Source organism: Panicum virgatum, chromosome 3K (assembly GCF_016808335.1).
Source record: "Panicum virgatum strain AP13 chromosome 3K, P.virgatum_v5, whole genome shotgun sequence".
Lineage (NCBI taxonomy): Eukaryota > Viridiplantae > Streptophyta > Magnoliopsida > Poales > Poaceae > Panicum > Panicum virgatum.
This window is the reverse complement of record NC_053138.1, coordinates 11,446,566-11,467,538: the sequence shown is the minus strand read 5'-3', so window position 1 is coordinate 11,467,538 and position 20,973 is coordinate 11,446,566. Positions and strand designations below refer to the sequence as shown.

General features: G+C 43.0%; 2 protein-coding genes and 1 long non-coding RNA gene across 4 annotated transcripts; all 3 read left to right on the top strand.

Moving 5' to 3' along the window:
- Positions 1-1,395: 1,395 nt before the first annotated feature.
- Positions 1,396-4,609, top strand: LOC120697558. Of its 2 annotated transcripts, XM_039980828.1 has the most exons (6): positions 1,416-2,079; positions 2,181-2,294; positions 2,802-2,882; positions 3,609-3,781; positions 3,864-3,960; positions 4,192-4,609. In XM_039980828.1, exons 1-6 carry the CDS (start codon positions 1,786-1,788, stop codon positions 4,303-4,305), a joined length of 873 nt encoding a protein of 290 aa, XP_039836762.1. In that variant the 5' UTR covers positions 1,416-1,785; the 3' UTR covers positions 4,306-4,609. The 2 variants fall into 2 exon arrangements, with proteins under 2 accessions (XP_039836761.1, XP_039836762.1); XM_039980827.1 differs by having other exon boundaries at positions 1,396-2,079; positions 3,864-4,609.
- A 2,636-nt stretch (positions 4,610-7,245) lies between these two features.
- Positions 7,246-8,573, top strand: LOC120701230. Its single transcript, XR_005686009.1, has 3 exons — positions 7,246-7,709; positions 7,835-7,906; positions 8,022-8,573. It is a non-coding gene; the product is annotated as an uncharacterized LOC120701230 (long non-coding RNA).
- Positions 8,574-12,063: 3,490 nt separating this feature from the next.
- On the top strand, positions 12,064-20,411 carry LOC120700601 (protein NSP-INTERACTING KINASE 3-like). Its single transcript, XM_039984850.1, has 7 exons — positions 12,064-12,181; positions 12,335-12,467; positions 12,587-12,658; positions 13,051-13,188; positions 17,343-17,725; positions 18,590-18,981; positions 20,088-20,411. The coding sequence occupies exons 1-7, from the start codon at positions 12,064-12,066 to the stop codon at positions 20,409-20,411; spliced, it is 1,560 nt and encodes a 519-aa protein (XP_039840784.1).
- Positions 20,412-20,973: the final 562 nt, after the last annotated feature.

Genomic DNA, 20,973 nt, shown 5'->3' with positions numbered 1-20,973 from the left:
TGCTGTAGGTTCCATGTTCAGTTCAAAATTTAGACTTTTTGTAGTCCCTGATTTAAGAACAAGTCTTAACATGCATGCCCAACTCAGCAACGAAATACCTAGTGAAGCTGTACATGTTCTATTTTAAGGATCGGGCCGCGCTTTCTCTTTGTTTTAACTTGGAGAAGATTGTTGTAATATGCAAGCAGGATAATATAGATCGTTCGACTGTAATAATTTGATGTGTGGATATGTTACAAATTTGTTTTTTTTCCCACTTTGCGGGATCGTAAGTTTGTAACTACCTATTGCAATCCATAATTTACGAGCTAAAAACAAACTAATTTTCCCACAACAAAGTTATCGACGTGCTCTGGCCGCTCATATTTTCAGTAATCTTTGTTGTTGTAGCTTTTACTGTAAATTTTGTAAAACATTTCAAATTGAATTAGGGATTTGGCTGTGAGAATCGGTTTCGTTTCTCTTAAGAATTATCAGAATGTGTGCCAAATGATCTCCATTGCCGTTTGGCGGACGGAGAATCGGTGCAGTTGTAACTGTCACTGCACGTTAAGAGCAAGGATTATAGTTTAACTGGCTGTTGGCTACGTGGAGACCATTTAGGCCCTATTTAGTTCCCAATTTTTTTTTTACAATATCTGTCACAATAAATTTTTGGACACATGTATGGAGCACTAAATATAATTGAAAAAAATAACTAATGACACAGTCTAATTGATTAGCATGAAACGAATATTTTAAACTTAATTAGTCCATAATTAGACATTAATTGTCAAATAATAACAAAAGTACTACAATGTCAAAATCCAAAAAATTTCGCAAACTAAACAGAATCTTAATAGACAACCTAGCGGTGACTTTTTCTGACGTGGCTGTACTTCCCATCTGCCTTGCTAACTCATAATACTTGCTCTAGCACTGCACGCGTTATCAGCCGTCCGATTTGCTGATCGAACAGTACATCAGCACACTATCCGGGTGAACATGACGAACAGTGCTAAACAGTGATTCACGCGGACTGCTTAAGTTACATTTTCTGCTATCCGTGTCCGCCAAACAGATATCTGGCAACGTACAAATTGTATTATCTGAACTCACGAGTATCTCTAGCTTAGGGCCTAAAATAACAGATATCTGGCGAAGTGATTCAACAGAGAATTCTGTACTAGGAATAAAAATCACCCAAACAGGTTTCTCGATGATTCTAATTCATTTCAGCGAGAACATTTCAGTAGAGAAATATTTCTACGAAGAATCTGGATCTGAAACGTTTCATGGAGAATCTGAGCCCTGCCAAACGCACCTATGGTACCGATGAAAGCAGATATGAATTTGTGACTTTTCTGGCTTTTTTTTAATCCTACCGGCAAGTGAGCGAGTGGTCACCGCCGACGAACTATTCGCGGCTGCGGTTGCTGGACCTTGCGGTTGTGGCGTGGCCGCGCCCACAAGACGGGATCTTTTCCTCCCGGGGCTCCCCGACTCCGACGTGTTCCATGTCGTATCCGACCGAATTGGTTCTCCAAGATTTTTTCCCCACCTTCGTTGTCCTCCCCGCTGTTGGTTGGTGCCGGGTTTTCTTGGCGAGCGGCGGAGCCACAGAAATGGAGGGCAAGAGCGGCGCCTAATTTTAGCGGCGGGGAGGGGAGCGAAGCCTGGGCAGCCACTCGCCGGCCTCCAAGAAACCGCAGGGATCTGTTCATCTGAGTGCCGCTGAATTCGATTCCTTTCTTTTCTACTTTCTTGGAACCAATTGGATTTGGTTTAGGGAGAAGGAAGAGGAGGATGCAGTGGGCTGGTGTGAGGTCCTCGTTTCCGGCGCCGACGGCGGCGTGGATGGGGCGGAGGCCAAGGACCGCGAGGTGGCCGCGGGGTAGGCTCCCCGCGGCGCGGGGGGCGGTTGTGGCGTCTGCAGCGGCCTCGGACGCGAATTCGAGCTCGAATTCGCCTGGGAAGGACGAGGAGAGGGAGGAGGTGGCGCGGAGGGAGGAGGAGGAGAAGGCGGCGGCGTCGCTCATAATGAGGAGCCAGAAGTACGCCATGCTTAAGCAGCAGCTCGCCGTGGCAGCCCAATTCGAGGTACCGGAATAGACACCAAGGAAAAATGATGAAAATTTTTACTAGTATGAACTTTCATCAAAATTGGGGCTTTTGGCTGCAAATTGGGATTCATTGTGCAGGATTACAAGGAAGCAGCAAGGTTGAGGGACTCGCTGAGGTCGTTCGAGGAGGAGGAGCCCGTGCTGCGCCTCCGCGGGTTGATGAGGAAGGCCATCGAGGAGGAGAGGTTTGAGGTATTCTACTCAGGCATCGCCGTTGTTTCAACTTTCAAGCAATTAAATTCTAAGTTTACCACGTTTAGTTCCTGCACGTCTTGACAAGCATTGGCATTAGCAAAGTTTGGAAACCTTCAACTCAAGTACTCAGTCATTGTCATTGATGGTGCTAATTGAGACAAAAATTTGATTAGACAAGTCTTTCAGAAGAGAATGCATTCTGCAATGTATTATGATGATGACTGATGTTCTCATATGCTGACTGTACCGTTCGATGCATATGATTCCTTTTCACCAGCTTATGGTTCTAGGCTTCTAGCAATTCAGAGGACCTAGTCTTCTGCTTTATTCCCATGTTCAGAATTGTTTGTCCTCTATTCCAGCCTCATGGCTCGAACTTTCAATTATACCACTTCTGTTAGGTGTTTTTTCAATTGTTCCACTTATGGTAACAAGTTTGCTATTTTCATCTCTTAGCGGCCCCACTATGTTTGTGATTTTCTTTTGCTGATTCATGCTTCCCAGGATGCTGCTAAATATAGAGATGAATTAAAAATTTTGGCTCCACACTCCCTCCTCAAATGTTCTAGTGACGCTACAACTCTGGTAAGTCTTCTTCTTTAAATACTATGATATCATACAAATTCATCCAACTGTTTGAAACTATTGTTTTCCATATGTGCATACTGAGTTTTGAAAAGTAGTGTTATCTGAGCATGAAACTACTAAGAAACTGTTTAAGGTTAGGAGGAAATAGTTGACACATAGGGTCAAGATCTTCAGGAAATTATGTTCCAAATTTTCACATGCACACACACGGGGTCAAGGTCTTCAGGAAATTATTTTCCATCTGACCTGGTCAAATTTTCACAAGTTGGACACTTGTTATCTCGTCACATGTTTCGGCATTCAATTTCCAAACTAACATCCTTTACTCATGTTCATCTTCCATATCCTTTCACATGTTTAAGCATGCTTGTAGAAATGAACATGGAAGTATCCGTTATTTGAATCTGGTCCTGTTTCTGTTCAATAAATTGGACTTTGTGATTAATATTAGTCTTTGATTGGAACTTGCATATTATAGTAGTGACTACAACCTTTTGACATCTGGAGGTCCGGTTCTGCAATGCTACTTCCATGGTTCGCATGTGTAACTCTGAGACGTGAAGGAAGTTCTGCTAATATGAAAAAGCTGAAGCAGCTTAGGAAACCAGTAAACCTGTCACTAACTGAGAAAATACCAAAATGACTTAGCTTGGTCACCATCTTGATATGTTTGAGAGTGAGTGCATTCTATTTTTCTAATACTGTTAGGATATCACATTTTAGGGGATAAGGGTTCAAGTCAGGAGCGTCTATATTGAAAGCCGGAGCCAGCCATTGAAGGGCCAATTCTTTTTTGCTTATAGGATCAGAATCACAAATAATTCTCAGCGCCCTGTTCAGCTTCTCAGAAGACATTGGATTGTCACAGATGGAAATGGAAGGACGGAGAATATTTGGTTAGTGTTTATATTGTACTAGAACTCTAATTTGACTGTCACAAGGACATGCTAATATGACTGACTCCTTTTGTTGTGCCAGGGGAGTTGGTGTAGTGGGAGAGCAGCCTGTCATATTTCCAAGGACTGGTTTTGAGTACTCTTCTGCGTGCCCATTGAGCACTCCAAATGGAAGAATGGTAACGTTACAGTTCTTCCGTTCTGCACAGATTTTCAACAACAATTTCCTGTTTTACTTTAGCATTGCCTTTTTCCTGTACAAAAGGAATGCACTGGGGTGTGATGTAAAAAAAAGGGGGATATTTCATTTAAAGTAAATTTTCTTTAAAGCTTTTCAGCCGCATGGGATCTGCCTTGGCATATCTGCCAACTGCCACTGGTGCTTACCTTAACCCCATTTTGAATTGTAGGAAGGCGATTTCGAGATGAAGCACATTGACAAGGCTGGATCGTCGACGTTCAATGTCGCAATCGCACCATTCTCTCTATCAATTCTTGGGGACGACAATGACGTTCTCCTCTGAACGTGATTGGACATGATACTGAGATTTAAAGTAGACACACGAGCCCAAGTAGTTGCTGTTAGCAATATAGTTGAGTGCGGTGTTCAGGTTTCAAAGTTCTGAAGCCAAATGCCCTGGCACAAGTGCATGGAATGTTTGCGTGTGGACCTTGTGTCCTTGTATTGAGGCAACACTAGGACATCCTATCTTTGGAACTTCCAAGTGTACAGGATAGAACTATAGAGCTTGCTATCGTGTAATGCGCTCTCTTGTATGACTTCCGATCTTTGATATGACATATCCTTTTTGGATGCGACTTCCGATCTTTATATGTTCCAGGAAAAATATATATATTATCGTGGTGCATCGTCGCATTTTGAAGTGGACCTGCCACTGATGTCGTCCAACGAAGATTGCTTTCATGGGCCTAGTCCAGATAAGTGGGCTGGACTGATGGGGCTTGACAAGATTGGGTCTACTATTGAAGTGGGCCTGCCACTGATGTCGTCCAACAAGAATTGCTTTCATGGGCCTAGTCCAGATAAGTGGTCTGGACTGATGGGGCCTGAGATTGGGTCTAATCCCTACTATTGAAGTGGGCCTGAGATTGGGTCTAGTCCCTACTACTGAAGTGGCCTGCCACTGAGGCATTGTTTGTTTTTAGGGATTTTTTTAAGTTCAGAATCTTACTATTTTGGAGTATCAAATAAGCCTAATTAAATTTTTTTTGACAGCTGAGTGCTAATTCGCGAGACGAATCTAATAAGCCTAATTAATTCATAATTTGTTACAATAATGCTATAGTAACCATCCACTAATCATGGATTAATATACCTCATTAGATTCATCTCGCAGTTTAGCCATAGGATTCTGCAGTTAGTTTTATAATTAACTTTTATTTAATACTTTTAAATACTAAAATTCTCTTTGATGTGACATGGACTAAAGTTTAGCCACTGAAACCAAACAATCCCTGATGTCGTCCGACAAGGATTGCTTTCATGGGTCTATTCCAGATAAGTAGGATGGACTGATGGGGCCTGAGCCTGACAAGCTAATCCATACCAAGTATTGTATTCAAGTCCGAGGCGGGAGTCAGCGGGGGCGGGAGGGGGGCAGCAGTGGGTGTGTGTGTGTGGTGTTGGAGGGTGGGGGGAGAGGGCGAAGGGGCGACGGCGGGCCGGGGCCAGGTGGCTAGGTAGGAGGCGGACGGCGAGCAAATGTGGCCGGACAAAAGGAAGAAGATAAGAGAGAGAAAAAAATGTATAGGAAGAATGATAATTGGACTCCACGAATGACAGGTGGGCTTTATGAATGAGTGCTGCTAACGGAGTCAAAACGACATCCAACCCAACCCTCCTAACTTTTACAACTAAACAAAAAACTGGGTTGAAATCATCCCTCTAACCAAACACTACGTGGATTCGATCCGGATTAAACTCAATCAAAAAAATAGACCTAACCTATCTCCAAATCAAAGATATATTAAATTATTTTTGGTTCAATTTACTCTGATAAATATATCAATTGATATAATTTATCGTTTAATAAGATTTGTCCTCTTGTTTCCCCACACAGAAGTGGAGTTTGAAGATACTAAAATCTTAGAGGAGGGTAGCAAGAGAAAAGAGAGAGGCTTGTGCTGACGCCCAACCTGCTGGCTGACCCTGCACGAGAAAGGTGAAGGCAGCCGCTGGAAGACACAAGGCATTTAGTTCCAGTCTGTTGCCATAAAATTTAGCATGTCATAACACACTGTCATGACCACAGTCTCTCAGTGAGTTAGTGAGTAAATCACTGCCAAATTAAAAAGATTCCTTTTCCCCTCGCTTCCCTCCTCTCTTGCTTTCCTCATGCTTTGCCCTTGTCAAACATGGCCCCGGCGTCTAGCGCCGGTGACCACCTCACCGGCGTCACGAGCGGCGCGCTGCCCTCGTACGCTCAGCGCCCAGGCGGCCACCGGTAACCGAAAGCCCCTAGAGCTAGCGGTGCGCGCGCTACCGGACAGGCAGGCCGGGCGCGGCGCGGCGCGCGATGCACAAGTACAACCGCGCTGGCGTCAGGGGCGGATACAGGAGGGGGCTAGGGGGCTCAAGCCCTCCAAGATTCCCTAATTACACGTAAAACACTGTAGTAAGATCTGCAAATCATCATTAAATTTTCACACAAATTAACATCTCTATTGTTTCAGCCCCTTTCCTCCAATCCTGCATCCGCCGCTGGCTGGCGTCACGGCGTCCGCGTCTACCACCGAGGGCGCATGCCGGCAAGCTGCCCCCTTTCCCGCATTGCGTTTCGCTCTCTCGCCGCCTCTTGACCGCGCGCGGCGCGCAGCGGCTGCGGCGGCGTTTCCATTTCTCTCGCTCCCACCCTGGTCGATCGCGTGCCCGCCACGCGACGCCGTGGAAGCTAGCTAGACGGCGCCATGGGCGGGCGTGGAGCTTCTTCGGAGGCGGCAAGGATGGTGGTCGCCGTGGTGGGGGTCGTGGTCGCCGCGGCGGCGGTCCTTTCGCCGGCCGCGGCTGGGGGCTTAGACAGGGAAGGTACGTGCCGGTGCCGCACCGCCGCGCCTCGCCGAATAGTCTTCCATAGTAGCTCAGCTCCCTGCTTCTTCACCCGTCCCGGCCGAAGTGATCAAAGAAGGGTCAGATCTTGTGCTCACAAGCTCTCTGCCGCTGAGTATAATTCCTTCGGTGTCTTGTGGTCGTCGTGTGGTTTGCAGCGGCGGCGCTGGTGACGATCAAGGCGGCGCTGCAGGATCCGGGCCAAGTTCTCCGCGACTGGGACCCTAAGTCCGGCGACCCGTGCCGCTGGAACATGGTCACCTGCCATGGGGGCCACGTTCAGGAGCTGTATGCACTTGCTCTGATGCTCTCCTCGTTGTATTGATATTCGTGTGCTGCCATGGCGGTCAGGTCCGGCTCATGGTTTCTTTGCTTCACTGTTAATTCGCAGGTCCATGGTGCGGCAGAACCTCTCCGGCACACTGTCGCCGGCGATTGGGAGGCTCAGGTCTCTGCGATATCTGTAAGTCTCGATCTGAAACTACTTTCTCTGTTAGCCCTGTCTGGAGCATATGAATTTCTAGGGTATTCTGAGGAGCCGTTCTATTCTAGCGAAATTCCCAATTTCCCATGTGGTAAGTTTAACAGAATCTTTATTAATTCGTCGCAAGCACTTCGAATTGTTGTTATGATGATTCGTGGACTCGTGGGCACCGGGATGTTTCTGCAATGGATTTGTGATGAAGAAACGGTGAGTCTGTTTTCAAATTGTGGCAGGTCTTTACGCCAAAACGCAATTTCTGGTCCTATCCCTAAGACCATAGGCAGGATGAAGCTGCTGCATGTACTTGATCTGTCAAACAATCAGTTCAGTGGAAGCATCCCGAGTACACTGGGTAGCATGGTGAACCTCCTGTACCTGTAAGAGACCACTCTTCCTGATTACCAACATTCAGACATCTATGTCGCCGTGTTACGTACAACTTTCAGAATCTGAACATTGACTGACTCCCATGATGTTTGATCTGATTGCCTCTTTCTTCCAGGAAATTGAACAACAACAGCTTATCTGGACCTGTACCTGATTCATTAGCCACAGCTCGCATGATCTTCATCCTGTATTTATCCTCCTTATATCATTGTTGCATTAATTGTTCATTTAGTACGTTCAGTTGTCATTGCGAGTTTTACCTATTCCACATTTCTAATAAAAAAAAGTTACCAATTCCACAGGGATATTTCCTTCAACAACCTGAGTGGTCCCCGGCCAACTTTTCGTGCATGGAATGCCTTGTAAGTTGTAAGTGATCTAAGTTTATACTGTTAGAATTGATCTCCACCAGTTGGCCCAACGGGGCCAACTAATCCCTTGACCAAGTGCCCTGATCGGGGGCCCAGCCCAAGATGAGGCTGGTGGGCCCCCATCGCGCAGCCCTATAAAGAGGAGGTGGAGGCTGGCAACTTAGGTTATGAGGTTCACCACAGCCGCCACCGCCCCACTGTCCAAACCCTACCCGATCTAGAGGGCGCGCTGCAGCGACGGGAAGCTCACCGACGCCACCGTCCTCGCTGTGTCAAGGACGCCCCCGACTCCGGACGTCACTGCACCAACCATCGCCGCCCTAGAGCGGATCGTCACCAAGGAACAGGAGATGGCAAACGGGTCGAGTTCCACTAGAGAAGGTCATCTTCCCTCTATCCTATTTGTCATTAGTTCTAGATCAAGGATCACTTGTAACGAGAAAAGAAAAGTTCAATGAAATCCCTCTCGATCTATGCACTGTGTGATTTTGAATTCTAACATTAGTATCAAGAGCCTACACTAGAGTGTAGATTGAGATGGGAAAAGCAGGATTCGTCTAGGAATCGAAAGAATCAAAGAAAAGAAAATCGATCTCGAATCGCAAAAGCAAACAAAACCCTAACCCTAGGGGATAAAGGCGGCGGGATCAACCTGCTGTTCCTCCACCACGTCGCCGGCCGAGCAGGGACGCACGCCCGCCGGCGTGGCACAGAGCCGAGTCGCCGGTCGCCGCCGCCGGGATGCCGGAGGCGTGCGCACGCGGGCTCGCGACAGAGGGCGCCGCCCACGGCTCACTCAACGGCGGCCCGCTCATCATAAGAATTGTCTGGAAAACTAATCATAGTAATCCATACAGTTAGAAGTTTGCTGTTCACATTTATAATTCCTACTCCCTAGTGTAGTGCTCCCATTTATTCACGAGTGAACATTATATCTTGTTTATTTGTAATAGGGGGGTATATGTATGTGAAGTATATAATCGGTACTACATATGTACAAGAGCATGTACTATGTATATATGACTTCTAATAATGAAGGTGATGTTGTGTGTATAATCTTTTGGTGTATTGCACACATACCAATAGTGATGGTGTATTGAAACTGATTCAGCGGGTATAAAACCATGCTAATCGTCGATGGCAACCCACCACGCTGGTTGTTGCATCGCTGGTGATACCTTGCATTAATATGGTCCCAGCAACCATTATCCATAAGAGGGGCAATAGCAACAAGCTATTTTAAACGGTAGAACATAAATACGCCCGCCATCTTACTATTACTAATTGGAGTCTCCTTTAAAAGCTCCACATGAAGTCATCTAGAATCCTAAATAGACACGAGTTAACCAGACCACCAGGAGATCGTAGTGATGTGCAAGAGCAACCATCATCATAAGAATTGTCTGGAAAACTAATCATAATAATCCATACAGTTAGAAGTTTATTGTTTGCATATATAATTCCTACCTCCTAGTGTAGTGCTCCCATTTATGCACGAGTGAGGATATCTTGTTTGTAATAGAGTGATATGTATGTGAAGTATATATTCGATACATATGTACAAGAGCATGTACTATGTATACGACTTCTTCTAATGAAGGTGATGTTGTGTACAATCTTTTGGATTCATTATTAGAAAAGTGGGTAGGTTTCACTTACGATTGCACACGTACCAATAGTGATGGTGTATCGAAACTGATTCAGCGGGTATAAGCCATGCTAATCATCGATGACAGCTCACCACGCTGGTTGGTTGCTCAAATAGGTGGTGATACTTTGAATTAATATGGTTCCAGCCATCATTATCTATAAGAGGGGCAATATCAACAAGCTATCCTAAAAGGTAGAATGTAAATATGCCTGCTATCTTATTTTACTATTACTAATTGGAGACTCCACATGAAGCCACTTAGGATCCTAGATGGATACTCCAAAAATAAGAACTTTTAGAATTTCACACAAAAATCAGAAACATCATACCATCAATCCGACAATTCTAATCATAATAGTGATATGTTATCTTTTCTAATAAATTACACACCTATGCCATTATAAAAATAGAGTAAAGTAACCCTCTAAACATGTTTCTAATTACCCACCTCTGTTATTATAAAAAATCTAAACTAACACCATCATCATTGTGTAAATTACTCACCTATGCCATTATAAAAATAATGAAAATAACCTCATGATGGAAAAGATAAGAATTCCAATTCACAAATTAATGGTTTAATTAAATTATATAAATGCAATGTATGCTATGCAAACCACATTCGTATGCAAACTATGGAAACTCCAATCTGGACCACCGGATCAAGATCCAAAGGGAGGCGCAGAGGGAGTGGGAGGGGAGATTTGCAAAAGTGTGATTACCTAATCCAAGGGCGGGCCGATAATTGTAAAATTACCCCCTTCTCATGCCCCTTGGATCTTAATCCGGTGGTCCAGATTGGAGTTTTCATAGTTTGCATACGAATGTGGTTTGCATAGCATACGTTGCCTTATATAAAATACCCATGGAGGTGTGATGCAAAATAAAATATATTGCAACTAGATAATGATAAATATGTATTTTAGACTATGTGTTAGAATATTTAATAGATGAAAGAATAAGTGAGATAGATAATTATAATTAATAGCTATAAGCTTTATTTTATATTAATTCTAATTAGCCTATGCGGGAAGCATGGATTCATAGGCTAGTAGCATTAAGCAGCAAAATAATATTCTAAGATACGAGGATAAAAAGCATATTATTTAGGACATACCATCTATTATAGTAAAAAAACTAGATAGATATTTGTAGAAACCGCCAAAATCACGCAGTCAGACGGTATGTTGGAAACACTTTTTAGCCAATCATATGAGATATTTGAGAAAGATTGGAAATGCTTTTTGGGTAAAACAGATTGTCAAAGTTGATAAACCTTCAACTCTATATCCATCGGTGTTCTTTAAAACATGATGTTTGTTTCATTATTTGTAACTTTCACTACCATCAGATTTTTCTGGTCTTATCTAAAGCCTTGCGATATTTGTGGTCGTGTCATAGCCTGGCTTGTGATGTTTCTGGTCACGTCTAGAGCCTTGTGACATTTGTGGCCATATCTATAGCCTTCTAACTACACTTTGTGCTCTTTGAATTGCACTTTGTGCTCATCAAAGAATGAGACCTAAATAGGGTTGGCGTAAAGGGTACTTCTTAATTCGGACAAGGATCCTCTACAGTAGTTGCTGCTTCACTTTGATGTATAGGCCTGGATCCGCATGTCAGTGACTCAACTACAGAGAGAAATACTGCAAAGAATCTATTTCCTTTAATGCCCTATAAAAAGCACCAAGTAAGTTGGGCAACGGGACAAACTTCTCTGTTCACATTTTGTCCACAACCACAGCACAGCACACCTGACCTGTACTTTTAGTAGTATGTAATAGTAGCATAACGCACAGTTGTCTGGCACAATCCTGAGAAAGGTAACTCTTAAATCACTGCCAAAATGCTGAACCTTTCCTCTTTTTTCTTCTCTCTAAAACAACTCAGGAACAAATTAAAAATCCCAGGCCAGTTCACCGCCTCTCTCCAGTGCCTCAGCCTCACGCGCGCCGCGCGCTCACCTCCTCTCCTATACACGCCATCCCGGCCAGCGCCCGCGCGCGCAGCCCCACCCGCCCACCGGACACCGGCAGAGGCGCGGCGCGCTACCCGACGCGCCGGGAGCCGCGCGTCCGCGTGCGCGGGGCATGCCGTGCCAAGCACCAACCGCGCTGGCTTCACCGCGTCTCCAGTGCCACCCACCGCCGAGAGGGCTTTGCATGCCGGCGCTCTCGCCCCCCCCCCCCCCCCCCCCCCCTTGTAACGCTCACTGCATTTCTTCCTCTCGCTCTCTCGCTGTCGCCGGAGCTACCTCGCCGCTCCCGCTCCAGCAGCTAGCCAGCGTTGCACACCGCCCATCGTATCGCCGCCGAGAGCGCCATGGCGGCGGGCACGGCAAGGACTGCGGCGGCGGCGGCCGTGATGGGCCTCGCGGTTGCGGTAGCGGCTGCGGCGCTTCTTTCCCCGGCCGCGGCCGCGGACTTTGACGACGAGGAGGGTACGATCGCCTGCTCTCTGCTGTCCTGGCGGCGCCGACCGGAGTGGTCGAAGAGAGCTCAGACCACGTGCTCATCTCACTCGTTTAGTTTCTTGGTTGTTCCTGCACTTAATTTTTTTCTTCTTCTGCGCGTCGTCGTGGTGCGTTGTGCAGTGACGGCGCTGGTGGTCATCAGAGCGGCGCTGATCGACCCGAGCGGAGTTCTCGGCGACTGGGACGACGCGACCGGAGGCGACCCGTGCGGCTGGGCCATGGTCACCTGCAACCAGGGCAAAGTTTACGAGCTGTATGCTCACTCTCCTTGTTCCTTGCATGCTTCTGTGCTTCCATGATGATCGAACCTCACAGGAACCAAGGTTATGTCAGGGCTCATGGTGTTCTTTGCTGTTTTTTTTTTACTTGCAGGTCTCTGAGGCATCAAAACCTCTCCGGTACATTGTCGCCGGCGATCGGGAGACTCAGGTCGCTGCAAAATCTGTAAGGCGCCATCTCTAGTTATTATGTTATCCTTGTCTAGAGCACGGGGATTTCATGGGGGATTCTGGGAGGATCTTGATATTCCTTCTATCCATAAACACTACTATTATCCCTCTTTTTTTTCCCGAAAGGGCGGCAAGAGAGCATTGCCGCAAATATTATTGTAGGAAAAAGAATTTGCTGTATCATGTTTATTTCAGTTTATAGATTGTTAAAAGTAGCTTGCGGATTGTCACGATCCACAAAATGAAGGAGGGCAGATTGTTCGAATGTACGGAGAAGCTGCTTATTTTTTTCAGCTTATGGTTGTGAAAGTTGCCCTTCGTAATTAATCACTACCTGAAACAAACAGGACCTGAATAGGAAGTTTCGTTTCAATGTTGCATTGGCAGGTATTTGTGCAACAATGCAATTTCTGGCCCTATCCCCGACACCATAGGCAGCATGGAGTCTCTGCGAAGTCTTGATCTGTCAAATAATCAGTTCATTGGGAAGATCCCAAGTACACTTGGTGGTATGGCGAACCTACTGTATTTGTAAGATTACTCTTCCTTCAGCATTCCAGTATATCATAGGGGCGTCCATTCTTAAGTCTTAACACTGATGACTTGACATTCGAATATGTCATCACTATATCATTACTCTTCCTTTCTTCAATCTTCGCGCATCTTTCGTGCAGGAAATTGAACAATAACAGCTTATCTGGACCTATACCTGATTCACTAGCCACTGCTCCCATGATCTGCACCCTGTATTTTCCTTTTCCATTCTTCCTCATTCTATCATTTTGCATTGTTTTTTAATGTTTTACTACATTCTAATTGCCCGCTTGAACTACCTTTTTCGTAGGGATCTTTCCTTCAACAACCTGAGCGGCACATGGCCAATTTTTCAAACGAGGATTACTGTCTTGTGAGTGATCTCAAGTTCAACTTTGCCTTGTGTACCAACTAAGTGGTCCAACCAGACTCAACATGAAGCAAGATTTAAATTATTTTCCTTCTTTCTTATTTCTGCACTCCATCATATCTGAACAGACTTGGAGGTAATCCATTACTAACCGCCCCCGTAAAAGAGCCGTTTGATCTCCTAGCATCGAAGCCGACGGATACTACTGAAGGTTGTTTGCTCAATGATTTTTGAAAATTTCAGTTCTACTTTTGTGTCCATATTAATCTTGGCTAGATATTCTCATCCCAATCATTTGATTTTGATCCAGATGATTCAGAGAGCGTGGATAAAAGGGTTCGTATACTTTCTATCCTTGCACTATGTGTAGCACTTGTTTGTGTGGCTACCTTGGTTACTGGAGTTGTCATGGTGTTTCTTCTTGAACGTGAGCGTGAGCAGGTCGCCGCAGAAAATGGTAATATTATTTCAAATCTATATATCTATGTTTTTGTTTTAACTTTGAGAGGGTGATCCAAAAAGGGGTTAACATGTTCATGTCTTACATTGCAGATATATCATCGGCTATAAGTATAACTGACTCTGGGTTATCCCAATACTCTATTTCTACCATTCTTATCCTTCCATAATGAACTTGTTTAAACATAAACATATATCATCTTTGTATGCTTTAATTTGGGCTATGATGCTATAGGGAAACTAAGAATGAGCCCATTCAAGAGAAATGAAGAATTATGTTGTAGCCGTTGTATTTTGGATGTTTCGGTTGGTCTCCTTTGTTGTTTGTGGCATTAAATTTTCTAAAGTTGTTTCAACATCCTTCATTTTTATTTAACTTCTGCTAAACCTACATCATTTCACCCATAAAATTCTAAAACTTCCATGAATGACTATGGCCATCTGGCTAATAATTAGTAGTAGCAAGTGGCATCTCTATATCGGGGTAATCTGACCCCACTGATGGTAGCATTAGTGTGAAATTGATGCTGACCCCATCAATCTTGTTAAGGGCTTGCACGGTGAGCATGTGAAACACATGTGGAGAGAGAGAGAGAGATGGACACACATAGAGAGAGAGAGAGAGAAGCAATATCGAATATTGATGCTATGAGATATTGAGGTCCTATATTCCCCCTAGATTGTTATATATTAGAGAAAACGGGAACATATTCCATTTTAAAATGGGCGCACTATTGAATTATTTTACTGAATGGGCACTGAAGATATATATCCAATGTTTTAAATAGCGGGCTATAGGATTTAGTGGCAGGATTCTCAAAACGCTATTAGCGCCGCTATAGCCCGCTATTTTCTACTACAGTGGTCATAGCGGCAGCTCCGCGAAACCGCTATAGTGCCGCTATAGCACACTATTTAAAACATTGAACATATCATAAGAAAAGGAGCAACTGGTGGTGTGAATACACCAAAACACTCAAGGAGTCGCTGGATTAACAATAGTCAACAAGACCATAATATTAGAACAAGGTGTTTATTAAGAGCTTATTTTTGAAGTGAACAACACAAAAGGAGGGAATGAACACCCCCATTAAGTTTGCGTATCAATGCCTCATGCGAAGACGTGAGCGTGATTATAGGAGTTTAGGATTGCTGACCCCACAAAACAAATCCGAACTAGGTACCCAAACAACATGCCTATTATGGAAAAGCTCTAATAGGCATGGACCTAATTTGGATTTTACTTGGTAATTTTCATCCTTACCATTTGTGACCTTAAACTATTAGAATTGTAATACAGTCCCAACACTTAGTTTTCTTCCATGCCTAACGATAATGGAGGCAATTTGTGTTGATTTCCAAAGTCACTATGCCTAAACAACATGCCTGTCATAGAAAAGCTCTAATACATATGGGGCTAATTTAGTTTTCACTTAGTTAAGTTCACTTTTCGTCTTGAACATTCCGTAAGTTTAAAACTATTAAATTAAACCTAACCATGATGGTGACAGTCCGCAAGATTTCCGAAACCACTATATGCGACAAAGAGCCAATGATGTTCTTATGTGGTCCAAACTAAAAACTCGACCTGCCCCTAACCCCTGCCCCCACCCTTACATAGGGGTGTCGTAGCTCATACCGTAACCAGACCCGAGGAGTGCTACTGAGGTTGTCTAACCAATCCAGCTAGGCACCTGTTCGCATGTGGTCCAAACTAAGAAGGTCGTTGAGTGAAAACTCATGCTATTTCACATGAAACCTTATGTGTCACAAAACTATGGGTAGGGCCCTTGGGCCATGGTCTTCCTTGTCCTATGCGAAGAAACATCCTTACCCACAAAGAAATTTAAAGAAAGAAATCATTGGGCTAGCCATGAATTACCATAAATATTTTCAGGTGCACAAAACCTAGCCTTGAACTTGGTTGTTGTACACAATTGGACATATGGATTTGGTTGTGGACCATATGTTAGATATAGCCTGAATCCTATTATGGGGAGGCAAAATATTTTTCCGTGACTCAGTTTCGGGGTTTGAAAAAATATTCATGATTGCACAATTATTATGGATTCGTATTCAATGCAGTTATCTTTCAGTCTTAACTTGGAGATGCAATTGCTACAGCTGTAACTTAGTCATACAAATTTATAATTTTAGTTTGGCGAAACTATATGAGCTTTAGAGACCTATGTTAGTGTAGTCATACTATGGCCTTGTGTTTCATTTTGCACCCTATATTACTGTTTCTTTTCGGAAAAGGGACCAAACATCACATTTTGGTATTTCCTTTTGAAGTTTTTAAAAATAAATGTTTGTTTATGACATTAGACCCCTAGAGGATGGATAGCCGATGTGAGTGGCTGCGGGATGTGATGTATGTGGTGGCGGTGCCACAAATCACCGAGTGATGCAATTCGTATGTGGAAGGAATCATTGTTGGGGATTCGACATTTTGACGTATGTTTTGGGGGCGTGGGGTGGAGGGGCACCGCTGCTGGTGCTGGTTAGTCAAAGGGGCTCGAAAGGATGCCAAGGATGGGAGAGAGAATATAGCAAGTGCCATTGAGGTACCCCAAGGCTTTGAAGAAGGGGGAGTGCATAGTCAAAATATTTGTTATAAGGGTTGGTGCTGGTTAGTCAAAGGGGCTCGAAAGGATGCCAAGGATGGGAGAGAGAATATAGCAAGTGCCATTGAGGTACCCCAAGGCTTTGAAGAAGGGGGAGTGCATAGTCAAAATATTTGTTATAAGGGTTGGTGATGGCGGCTGCAAAGAAGTGTTTTGAGTGGGATGAGGGTGGCAGCTGTGTTGATTTTGTGGGAGGAAGGGGAAAGGAGTAAAGGTAAGGGTAGGGTTCTTCATTCGTTGGGTATTAGATCTAAGGTTTCCAACATATTATGCATTAGAATGAAATGTTTGCATTTCCTTGCATATAATTTAAACATAAGGATAGTATGATATTATTCCATCAATCTATTCTGTTCATGCAACGGGATTGTACCTAGCATTGATTTTGAACTCATATGTTCACATGCTTGACATTTCAGAAAAATAGTCTTATGGGCAGTGCATCGTGTTTTCAGATATTCTGTTGTTTATACTGCTGTCAAGTACGGATGACCTTTATATGCATCTTATTTTAGTTTCCCGTTCTCCTTTCACTGTTCATTTCATTTCAGACCTTCCAATAATGATGAAACAAATGTTCATAGTATTGCCAAACAACTAGGTACAGTTCAGGTTTTGATTTCCCGCTTAGTTTTGGCTTTGGTTTATTAGCCTGTAAATCCATTTGTTCTATTCTTTTACATCTACAGCGCTCTTATATCTGATCAAATGTACATCAACACATTTTCAGTTCAACATGGCCCAGAAGTTTGGCTTGGTCATCTTAAGCATTTCAAGTTTAAGGATATAAAAAGGGCAACTAATAACTTTTGTCGAAGAAATATTTTGGGGGAGGGGGGATATGGAATAGTATACAAGGGTTGTTTGCTTGATGGCACCATAGTTGCTGTTAAAAGATTGAAGCATCATGTTTTGGATGCCGGGGATGATCAGTTCCACACAGAAGTTGGAGTAATAGGCTTGGTTGTTCATCGCAATCTCCTTCATCTTACTGGATTCTGCACTACAAATGATGAAAGGCTCCTTGTGTATCCTTACATGCCAAATGGAACTGTTGCTTCAAAATTACATGGTTAGTATCATGCTTCATGCTCATATATCCTGTGTACGATTGAACCCACGTGCATGTCATGAGGGTAAAAATGGAGAAATACCTTTTTTTAGTAAATTGTGTTGACGTGTTATCAGAAGATTTTGAGCACTTCCTCAAGTATATGTCCTTTACTTCCTCCTATTTAGGATAGTGTCATGGTCGCTAAGATGACACACCTCTGATATGTATTTTCAAATGCACTTTTGATTCTAACTACCTACAAAAGACTCCATATGACAAGTATTTGTATCAGTCATAGTAGTTTTAAAAGGTACAAAAATAATATATGACAGAAAATCTAATTATCTCGGTGTTAATGTTAAATGTTTTGGCATTGAATGGTCATGTTTAATTCAAAATTGAGTCCATCTTGTACATTTTGTTGGCAACTTCTACATTATTATTTTTTAATTAGCAGCATCTTTTGCTCATTGTAGTCATCTTAATTTCTTATTATTGATTTTGCATCGCGACTTGCCTGGTCCAAGGTGAATCCTTGATGTGATGCGTGCACTGCTATGTTTTGGCATGGCAGATGATATTTTTGCCTTTTTGTAACACGTTGGTCTTGTTAAGACATGCATATCCCTGTGCTCGTTGTGCATGTACAACTCCATAGCCACGATTCGTGTTTTGCAATAAAATAATAACACAAGCTAACCTCATTAGGGATACCCTTGATTATTAAGAAGTATCTTAGTCTGCAGTTCAATGAAATTTCTGCTATATCATTTGTCTTTTTATAAAGCTTCCATTTAGTTCAAATTTTGGTAAACCTTATATTCTGTAATGTTTATTTTTAACAAGAAACTCAAGCTAACAACATCTCTTTTGCTTTGTCAGAACATGTAAATGGGAAACCAGCGTTAGACTGGTCAATGAGAAAGAGTATAGCACTCAGCGTGGCACGGGGACTGCTCTATTTGCACGAACAATGTAATCCTAAGATCATCCATCGTGATATAAAAGCCTCAAATATTCTCCTAGATGAACATCTTGAAGCAGTTATTGCGGATTTTGGACTGGCAAAACTTGTAGATCTTGGGGTGTCTCATGTTATCACAGAAGCACGTGGAACACTTGGGCGCATACCACCGGAGTCTTTGATGACTGGCCACTCGTCAGATAAGTCTGATGTTTTTGGCTTTGGATTGCTGTTGATCGAGTTGGTCACCGGCCGAGAGACGCTGGAGCTCCATCAGAATGAGTATGAGAACGGAGGAATTCTGGACTGGGTAAATATTTCCTGTTGTGTTTCTCTAACTACAATTTTATTGTTCTTCTCGCCTTTAATAAAAAAATCATCTCATTTAGCTCACCCTCCTAAGAAAGGTTTGGATATAACTAGTACATGGGCATGCATGTTAAATGTATTTGAAAATAACATTAATGAACATGAGCAACATGGTGCTGAAGAAATTAATTGGGATTAAAAAGGTATTTTTAAGTTAACATTTCAGAGTATCTGTATTTTGTAGTTAGTGATATGTACATGGTTGCCTCCTAATACTAAATCTATTTGGTTGTACTTATGTCAACAGAACATATCAGTGATGCGATATAGAGTATAAACCACCTGTGATCTGTGATTAATGAAATCTCAATTTCAATTTGTAAAGAATCTGGGATAACATTAGTTTGTTTTTGTAGAGGAAGAAAAGATCCATGGCAAAAACAAATTTTAGTTGTTATTGCATACAGTAAGAAAGCCATAGATGTGGAGAACCTAGTGCTTAAAACAAATTATGTGGATGTTTAACTTGACCTTTGAAAATAAGCCATTCCCGCATATACAGTAATAGTTTGCTAATCATGCATATTAGCCTATATGTTGCAGTTGTTCATTTTTGTTTCTTTTGACATTGTATTCAACCATCTCTCAAACAGAGTTTCCCAAATGTTTCTCAGACCTTGACCAGGAGCACTAACAGGCTGATTTCCAGTCCAGTCCTAGTCATTTTTTCCCCATTTTCATTTCTGTAGTTAAAAGAAGTTCAGAAGAACAAAATGTCTTAACTGTAACTAGTTATCGAGAAAAAGGAAAAGTATTGTAATATATTGCTCCCATGGAATGTTCCACTTGAGCTGTAACGAGCGGTTACATCTAGGATCTGGAACCCCATTCAAAAGCTTTGTTGTGAAATTTATTAGGAGAAAAAAATTAGGTGTTGACCTAGTTTATAAATGGTAAAACTGGGCCCAAAAACCTAGAGAGAGTTTCACACTTCCACCACTAACATTTTTGGTTTATTTCTCAACTATATTTCTTGACTTATTTCAATTGCCATGAACTGCCATTCAAACACAGCTGCGCATTCATGTATATATATTTCTGGTGCAGGCCAAGGAACTCCTCGAACAAAATCAGCTAAGCTCCTTTGTGGACATGAAGATAAGAAACAACTATGACAGTGTCGAGTTGGAGGAGATGGTTCAGATAGCGTTGCTCTGCACAATGTACAAACCTGAGCATCGCCCCAGGATGTCAGAAGTTGTTAGGATGCTGGAAGATGGAGATGGTGTTGCAGAGAAATGGGAGGCCATGAAAGATGTTGAGGAGCTGGACCCTGACTCCCCGGGCTATCTGTTCCCTGTTCTGGATTACGATGTAGATCGAAGCTGCTCAATTGAGTTGCAAGCCATTGAACTCTCAGGACCAAGGTGATCTCTAGCAGACGCTTCTTATGTCTACATGTAGTGATCAATTTCAGAGCCCAAACATTGGGGGTTTTAAAGGAACAGAAGAATATTTTAGACTTTCTGCTTAAGTAGACTGTCCTATCTGGTATTCTGTAGACTGTCCTATCTGGTATTCTGATGTACCACTTGATGGACGGTAAAAAGGATCATCACTGTTAATGATCTCTCTGAGAAAACATCTAGATGAAGGGAAGTGAACCCCTCTTTGCTGACCATCATTTGGTGCATGAAGGATATGAATAGGAAAACGTAGATAAATTTTGTTGATGCATTTCTGGGATTCTTTTCGTTTTTCTGATAACAAATGCTAAACTTTTCGCTCAATATTTTCCTCTGGTGCTCACAGAGGTCATGTAAAAGAACTATTTTTTTGTCATATTTGGAAGAAATGCTGCAAATTTTTGATCGTGAACCAGACCATGTTATCATGTTCTGAATCAGCAGAAGTTTCAGGAAATGCATTACCAAACCAAGCTAGCCCCTTTTCAGGCTTTACCTTTGTCTCCGCCTACTGGCAACCAATATGA